Source organism: Cherax quadricarinatus, unplaced genomic scaffold, assembly GCF_038502225.1.
Source record: "Cherax quadricarinatus isolate ZL_2023a unplaced genomic scaffold, ASM3850222v1 Contig1682, whole genome shotgun sequence".
Classification (NCBI taxonomy): Eukaryota; Metazoa; Arthropoda; class Malacostraca; order Decapoda; family Parastacidae; genus Cherax; species Cherax quadricarinatus.
The window spans coordinates 61,251-70,365 of record NW_027196708.1 but is presented as its reverse complement, the minus strand read 5'-3'; the positions used below and the strand labels follow the sequence as shown (position 1 = coordinate 70,365).

The 9,115-nt window shown below is 39.2% G+C and overlaps 1 protein-coding gene across 1 annotated transcript; it reads right to left on the bottom strand.

The window, feature by feature from the left end:
* Window positions 1–1,027: 1,027 nt before the first annotated feature.
* LOC138851699 (uncharacterized) lies at window positions 1,028–8,601 on the bottom strand. The gene is made up of 6 exons (XM_070081098.1): window positions 8,499–8,601; window positions 8,157–8,336; window positions 6,156–7,934; window positions 5,341–5,513; window positions 4,371–5,052; window positions 1,028–1,947 (listed from the first exon to the last, which is right to left on the bottom strand). Exons 1-6 carry the CDS (start codon window positions 8,506–8,508, stop codon window positions 1,028–1,030), a joined length of 3,744 nt encoding a protein of 1,247 aa, XP_069937199.1. The 5' UTR covers window positions 8,509–8,601.
* Between the last annotated feature and the right edge of the window lie 514 nt (window positions 8,602–9,115).

Below are 9,115 nucleotides of genomic sequence, written 5' to 3'. Positions count from 1 at the left end.
AATTCGTAGTTTGGAAGTTAGGAGGAGGTGCGGGATTACCAAAACTGTTGTCCAGAGGGCTGAGGAAGGGTTGTTGAGGTGGTTCGGACATGTAGAGAGAATGGAGCGAAACAGAGTGACTTCAAGAGTGTATCAGTCTGTAGTGGAAGGAAGGCGGGGTAGGGGTCGGCCTAGGAAAGGTTGGAGGGAGGGGGTAAAGGAGGTTTTGTGTGCGAGGGGCTTGGACTTCCAGCAGGCATGCGTGAGCGTGTTTGATAGGAGTGAATGGAGACAAATGGTTTTTAATACTTGACGTGCTGTTGGAGTGTGAGCAAAGTAACATTTATGAAGGGGTTCAGGGAAACCGGCAGGCCGGACTTGAGTCCTGGAGATGGGAAGTACAGTGCCTGCACTCTGAAGGAGGGGTGTTAATGTTGCAGTTTAAAAACTGTAGTGTAAAGCACCCTTCTGGCAAGACAGTGATGGAGTGAATGATGGTGAAAGTTTTTCTTTTTCGGGCCACCCTGCCTTGGTGGGAATCGGCCAGTGTGATAATAAAAAAATTGGGTGGGCCACCAGAAAGAGAAAATTGGTGAGTTCCCGAATGAACAGGAGCAAGTTGGGAGGGGCCCACAGGAAGAGCAAATTGGAAGGGCACCCCAATAGTCAGGAGGAACAAATTGGATGGGCCCCAGGAGCAGATTTGGGGGTCCCAGGAAAAGCACAATGGGGGCCCTAGGAAGAGCAAATAGGGGCACTCGAACAGGCAGGAGTAGCAAATTGAGGGGGACCTCAGGAAGAGCAAATTGAGGGACCGCAGAATAGACAAAGGAACAACTGAGGGAGGGGTAGACATGTTAAATTATGCGAACATGTTAATTATGCGAAAGAATATGATTTTGTGTTTTGTTTACAGAAAAACAGTGTAAATATCTGGGAACATTTTGGTGAGAACCCCATCTTAATGCAGTGTTTCTAAAGCAAATTATAGCTACATGTCAGGTGACGACCTGCCAGGTTAATATACGTCAGGTGACGACCTACCAGGTTAATATGTCAGGTGACGACCTGCCAGGTTAATATATGTCAGGTGACGACCTGCCAGGTTAATATATGTCAGGTGACGACCTACCAGGTTAATATACGTCAGGTGACGACCTGCCAGGTTAATATACGTCAGGAGACGACCTACCAGGTTAATATATGTCAGGTGACGACCTGCCAGGTTAATATACGTCAGGTGACGACCTACCAGGTTAATATATGTCAGGTGACGACCTGCCAGGTTAATATATGTCAGGTGACGACCTACCAGGTTAATATACGTCAGGTGACGACCTGCCAGGTTAATATACGTCAGGTGACGACCTACCAGGTTAATATATGTCAGGTGACGACCTGCCAGGTTAATATACGTCAGGTGACGACCTACCAGGTTAATATATGTCAGGTGACGACCTGCCAGGTTAATATATGTCAGGTGACGACCTGCCAGGTTAATATATGTCAGGTGACGACCTGCCAGGTTAATATACGTCAGGTGACGACCTACCAGGTTAATATATGTCAGGTGACGACCTGCCAGGTTAATATATGTCAGGTGACGACCTACCAGGTTAATATATGTCAGGTGACGACCTGCCAGGTTAATAAATGTCAGGTGACGACCTACCAGGTTAATATATGTCAGGTGACGACCTGCCAGGTTAATATATGTCAGGTGACGACCTGCCAGGTTAATATATGTCAGGTGACGACCTGCCAGGCTAATATATGTCAGGTGACGACCTGCCAGGTTGGTATCTGTCAGGTGACGATCTGCCAGGTTAATGTATGTCAGGTGACGACCTGCCAGGTTAATATATGTCAGGTGACGACCTGCCAGGTTAATATATGTCAGGTGACGACCTGTCAGGTTAATATATGTCAGGTGACGACCTGCCAGGTTAATATATGTCAGGTGACGACCTGCCAGGTAAATATATGTCAGGTGACGACCTGCCAGGTAAATATGTCAGGTGACGACCTGCCAGGTTAATATATGTCAGGTGACGACCTGCCAGGTAATTATGTCAGGTGACGACCTGTCAGGTAAAAATATATGATGGGTGACGACCTGCCAGGTAAATATATGTCAGGTGACTACCTGTCAGGTAAATATATGTCAGGATGTCAGGTGACGACCTGTCAGGTAAATATATGTCAGATGACGACATGTGAGGTAAATATATGTCAGGTGACGACCTGCCAGGTTAATATATGTCAGGTGGCGACCTGCCAGGTAATTATATGTCAGGTGACGACCTGCCAGGTTAATATATGTCAGGTGACGACCTGCCAGGTTAATATATGTCAGGTGACGACCTGCCAGGTAAATATATGTCAGGTGACGACCTGCCAGGTAAATATATGTCAGGTAACGACCCGCCAGGTAAATATATGTCAGGTAACGACCTGCCAGGTAAACATATGTCAGCTGACGACCTGTCAGGTAAATATATGTCAGGTGACGACCTGCCAGGTAAATATGTCAGGTGACGACCTGCCAGGTAAATATATGTCAGGTGACGACCTGCCAGGTAAATATATATCAGGTGACGACCTGTCAGGTAAATATATGTCATGTGACGACATGCCAGGTAAATATATGTCAGGTGACGACCTGCAAGGTTAATATATGTCAGGTGACGACCTGCCAGGTAAATATATGTCAGGTGACGACCTGCCAGGTAAATATATATCAGGTGACGACCTGTCAAGTAAATATATGTCATGTGACGACCTGCCAGGTAAATATATGTCAGGTGACGACCTGCCAGGTTAATATATGTCAGGTGACGACCTGCCAGGTAAATATATGTCAGGTGACGACCTGCCAGGTAAATATATGTCAGGTAACGACCCGCCAGGTAAATATATGTCAGGTGACGACCTGCCAGGTAAATATATGTCAGCTGACGACCTGTCAGGTAAATATATGTCAGGTGACGACCTGCCAGGTAAATATATGTCAGGTGACGACCTGCCAGGTAAATATATATCAGGTGACGACCTGTCAGGTAAATATATGTCATGTGACGACATGCCAGGTAAATATATGTCAGGTGACGACCTGTCAGGTAAATATATGTCAGGTGACGACCTGCCAGGTAAATATATGTCAGGTGACGACCTGCCAGGTAAATATATGTCAGGTGACGACCTGCCAGGTAAATATATATCAGGTGACGACCTGTCAAGTAAATATATGTCATGTGACGACCTGTCAGGTAAATATATGTCAGGTGACGACCTGCCAGGTAAATATATGTCAGGTGACGACCTGCCAGGTAAATATATGTCAGGTGACGACCTGCCAGGTAAATATATATCAGGTGACGACCTGTCAGGTTAATATATGTCATGTGACGACCTACCAGGTAAATATATGTCAGGTGACGACCTGCCAGGTTAATATATGTCAGATGACGACCTGCCAGGTAAATATATGTCAGGTGACGACCTGCCAGGTAAATATGTGTCAGGTGACGACCTGCCAGGTAAATATGTGTCAGGTGACGAGCTGCCAGGTTAATATATGTCAGGTTACGACCTGCCAGGTAAATATATGCGTAAGTGCGAGGTGAATTACATATATATATATGTATATATATATATATATATATATATATATATATATATATATATATATATATATATATATATATATATATATATATATATATATATATATATATATATATATATATATATATATATATATATATATATATATATATATATATTTCTTCTTCTTTCAACAAACCGGCCGTATCCCACCGAGGCAAGGTGGCCCAAAAGAAAAAACTAAAGTTTCTCCTTTTAAATTTAGTAATTTATACGGGAGAAGGGGTTACTAGCCCCTTGCTCCCGGCATTTTAGTCGCCTCTTACAACACGCATGGCTTACGGAGGAAGAATTCTGTTCCACTTCCCCATGGAGATAAGAAGAAATAAACAAGAACAAGAATCAGAAAGAAAATAGAAGAAAACCCAGACGGGTCACACAGGCTGAATCTTGTCGACTTCCCCCTATGTCAGTGACGTCACGCGATGACCCCACACACACAGGCTGAATCTTGTCGACTTCCCCCTACACATTTCATATGCAACATAGGGAAAACATTTTCACTCTTAACCCAGGATAATCCAAATAATTTCACATTTCAGGATAACACTAATACACTGGGAATCACTCTATTCTCCTATGTTTAGATGGTGGAATATCAGGGTGTCCATAAGCCAAGGATTCATTAGTATTCAAATGATACCTTTTATCATCAAAGGCTGACAAGCCTCTCTTGTTAATTCTTACTGTACATATTTCACCTTTTACGTTACTTATAGACTTACACGTGAATAATTCTCTATCTACATTTGTTAAAACATTCTTATATCTTGCATGAGTTAATAATGGCATAAAATGTGAAGGGATACCCTTGGCTCTGCTGACAGTAGTTGATCTTCCAGCAATCTTTACAGAATACATTTTAGCTTTCAGTGCTATCAACTCACTAATATGATTATCACACATTTCAGATTTCAATAACCCCAGCTCACCTTTTCTACTATTATCATATAAGGGATGATCAGGACTGAAATTTGAAAAATCCATATATCCTAACAAAGGTTCACTTTTTAACTCGGTGTACAAATCTTTACATTTCAAGCTAAAAATATACGAGTCAGTATCGGTATAAAGAAGTCTTACATCATCACCATAATGTTGTTTTAAAACTTTATACCAAAAATGATACAATTTCTTTTTAGCAATCTCAAGAATTTGAAAACCGAGATAAAGTGGTTGTTTAACTTCTAATTTCTCTTTGTTGAATGTACAAATCACTCTGTCTTGATTCAAATGTGTGATATTTTTTAAGAAAGGATCTTTACTCGCTCTAACAAATGCTTTCTCATTATTGATATAACTATAATATTCAGCATACTTTGTAATATTCAACAATGATTTCCCATATATGGCGTTATTAGTTAATTTGAAAGCTTTTGACTTGATAGGACATCGTGTGGCTGTTCTCTGTGCAATATTAGTTGTTATGAAAGGTTCTAAAAATTTTGACTGAGTATATTCATATATGGTATGAACCTTTTCCACCTCTAACCCAAGTTCCAGTAATAATTGTAACAAATCTAGACTGATCAAATAATTTTTCTGAGGTAAATGACTGGCCACTAATTTCGCATTAGATTTGGGGATCTTTCTACCTTCATTTTTCAATATAGATTCACAATAAGGAGATAACATCTCTTCTGATATATTCATGTGTGATAATATCAAAGGAAGTTCATCAGTACGTCTAGCTACCTCAGGGGACATGGGTTTGGTATCACATTCTATCCAATAACCTTTTTGACCTTCACACGAAACATTACTTAATCCCACATCGAGGAAAGCATTCTTCTCCTCATTCGATAATTTTCTGATACCATTCTGTGGAAGAGCTTCAACCATCGCACTAGCATACAAAGAATTAAAATCTAGATATAAAATATGAGTGCCCATTCCACTCTCAACATCAAAATTGGGATTAATTAAGGGATTATCTGCTTTAGTATACTGATTAATTGCACACGTAAACCCTCCTCTGAGATTCCTTTTAATCAAGTCATATAATTCATGGGAATATATCATATCTAATTTTACATTAGTTTTCAAGAGGAATGCATCCCAACTGAATGAAGGTAAACTTATATAATTACTAACATCTAGCTTATAAATATCTTTGAGTGTTTTACGCCACTCCATGAAGACATCGGCTAACAATCCAACATCTGTCTTGAGATATAACATCAAGTAATCTCCTAAAGTCTTACATTTACCCAAGTCAAACACTTTCAATGCATGATCATAATCTTCCTGGCTAATAGCACTATTTCTCAAAGAATTAAAAAAATGTTCTTTACTCGGTAATTTTGTTTCATCGAGTTTCTTTAAACTATCAATATAATCATAACACAAAACTTGTTTTCCTTTACATAATAAAGGTAAGACATCCTGAGGCACATCTTTCAGAATAGCCTCTGTATATTTCAGTGATTTACCTGCCTTGATATGTTGATCTGCTAAAGTGGAAAGAGATCCATTCAATAAAGACAGAGAATCTTGAAACCTAACCTTACCTATGTCTACTTTCAAGAATTTGAACCATTGTTTTGAATGAAGTTTAATTTCATATTTATCAACCTGCAATTCCTTTAAAATTATTCCTAAATCATACGACATGTTATGACAAAAAAGTAATAATTTCTCACTCTTATCTTTACACTGCAAATTACAACGAGCACAATATGCACCAATATAATTATTGAAATTTAAAGTGTGGTCATGATGTTTATGTTTGTCTTGGGCATTTTTGAAGGTGTTACTACATAATTCACAAGTGATCTGAGAATCATGTCTCATCTTATCCTCCTCTGTCATATGGATTACATGATACTCTCTTCTAAACTTTATTTTAGTCCATTCACCACTAACATTTAAAATGAAATGATTAACAGCATCCTCCCCCTTATAACTCTTCATACACACTATTTCTCCTTTGCGATCAAATATAATATAACAATAGGCAATGGCTTTATGACGAGACTCAATTTTACCTGCCGGGAGAGTGGTGTCTAATGCACATTCGAAATCAAATACACCGATATATTCGCTGGAATGTGTATGACTAAAATTTTTAAAGTGTACTGTTGTTCCTTCCGGGAGGAATACGAGAATCTGATTGATTTTACATCCATCTTCGTGGATATCTAACTCTTCCTGTGTATTCAACTTCATCAAACAACTATGACAGTGCTTCTTTACACCATGATCCTTCATTATCGTTCTAACATACCCGTCAAAATCTTTGATTAAAACCAAATGACTTTCATTCAACAATAACGCACACATGATGTCCTTATATTTCTTATTCCCCTTACGACACATAGCCACAAATGTCCCACCTTGATCCTTTCTTAATTGATAAACATATAATGACACTTTATTTTCCTTCTCTAATATACCTAACTTATCACGTGTAATGGGAAAATCATCTATAGAAGATTTTGCATGATTAAGACATCCTTTCTTAGTATTAACTGCTCTGCGAATATTTTTCCATGACATGTTCTTTTTATGACATTGATAGGCAGCAAAAGCACGCAGTACACATAACCCATCATTAATCTCTGGATTAAATACATATTGGCTCCCTCGCAGTTTCTTGGGATATGCCACATATGATCCTACTTGTACTCTGAATTCTACTTTAACGTATTCGATACTGAAAGATTCGATTTGATCTATGATCCAACCAGATCCTTCCTGATCTTGCAACTCTGTCTCGTATCTTTCTAATATCGTTCCCACCCATCGATCAAATACTTCAGAGATTTCCTCTTCACTTACTAACTCAAACGCTAAATTTATCACAAATTGTCCATTTTGATCATCACCCGATATGTTTTGACGTAATGTCCTTATAACTATAATCGGGTGGATTCTGAGCGACATTGCTAGAGGTGATCTATCATACATATCTCGCATCTGATCTATAAAATAATCCCTATAAGCATGTAAATACATTCTTAACTCTCTGTTATAAGTTGAAGGAACACTATATTTCCTCACTGTATGCCTACCTCTAAAATTCTGGATGTATGTAATAATTTCTGGTCTCTCATCTTCACCTCCACTATTGTGTGCGACATTACTGTCAGACACGTCATGTGAGGTAGTTGCTCTCTCATCATCTTCATTAATGGGGACAGAAGTATCCACACCTCCCGCCGCACCTCCGCATTGTGAGGTACCAACACTAGCAGATCTACCTGCACTCTCATCTTCATTCCCCGTCGCACCTCCAAGCTGTGCGTCATTACTCTCAGTTTGATTCACAACAGTACCAGGTGTATTTCCTGCAGAGGAAAAAAGTATATCCAATTCATAACCCAAAATATTTTTATATATTAAGATTTCAATGAATAGAACAAAATCTTTCACCGTTCTCAGTTTTTACATAATACGAATTAATATTTTAATGAATGGAACAAAAAATATTCTTTCTCGAGTGACTAACTCATTTTTACGATAAATATTTTTCACAACAAAAGTAAAAAGATCACAATTTGGATACATACCTGTTTCTACAGCCTTCTTCCATAATACATCTATGCGATCCCACTCATTCTTTAATTCTAACAACCTCTCATTGCGATGTACACCACCTCTCTTGATTTCCAACGATCGTCGCCTTCTAATCGACAATCTCCTCTTCACTAATGCTTCCAAGTAATTCGCGTATATTCTTTTCTTATCCTCTGTTAAGAATTTCACTTATTAACGCACTAACCCAGTAAAAATTTCACTCGTATGCTCCAACAACAAAAATTAACCCAAAACATTTTTTCCTCGTTATATCATTAAACTTGTTAAATAATATCTGTTTCACCACATATCAAGATTTTCTAAGTACAACTTACCTTTCTCCATGATGTGTGGTTCACCGTTGGAAGATGAGGTCAGCCAGGCTTGACGGATGGAAACACAATCCTCGCTCTGAGAGACTCCTTGACCTTATATGGGCCACCCAAAAGTATTGCATCATGATTTTTGTACACCCCCCCCTCCGACGACAGACCCCATGAAATGCGGTTCACATCCAAGGTAGAAAATCACATAGTCATCTCCTTACTGAACACCTGCGGCAACTCAGGTCAGACAGACGCCATGAAATGCGGTTCACATCCAAGGTAGAAAATCACACGGTCATTACGTATCTCCTTACCGAACATCCGTATCAATCTGTACCATAAAGTAACTAATTTTGGTGAGGTAGTCCCGCTCCGCAACAGGAGGTTGCTCCTCATTAACTTAGCTGTTATATATCTTGAAAACGCATTAACACTTACAGTGTACAAGTCACCTCTCTATGGTAAACATAATCTCTCTCGACAGTACAATGAACTTGACAACATACACATCTGCTGACGTTGATATATTTCGTTATCCATCAAGGATTATCATTGCCGGTTATTCGAATAGTGGCAAATCTTATTTCACATCAAAATTATTAAAGTTATACCATGAGAAATTTCAT

Bases quoted from the DNA above. Each gene is read 5' to 3' on its own strand.
- LOC138851699 (XM_070081098.1), bottom strand. The intron at 5,053-5,340 runs GTAGCTAGACGT...AATATTGCACAG, and splicing joins CCAAACCCATGTCCCCTGAG to AGAACAGCCACACGATGTCC. The intron at 1,948-4,370 runs GTAAGTCTATAA...TTTACCTGGCAG, and splicing joins AGATAGAGAATTATTCACGT to GTCGTCACCTGACATATATT.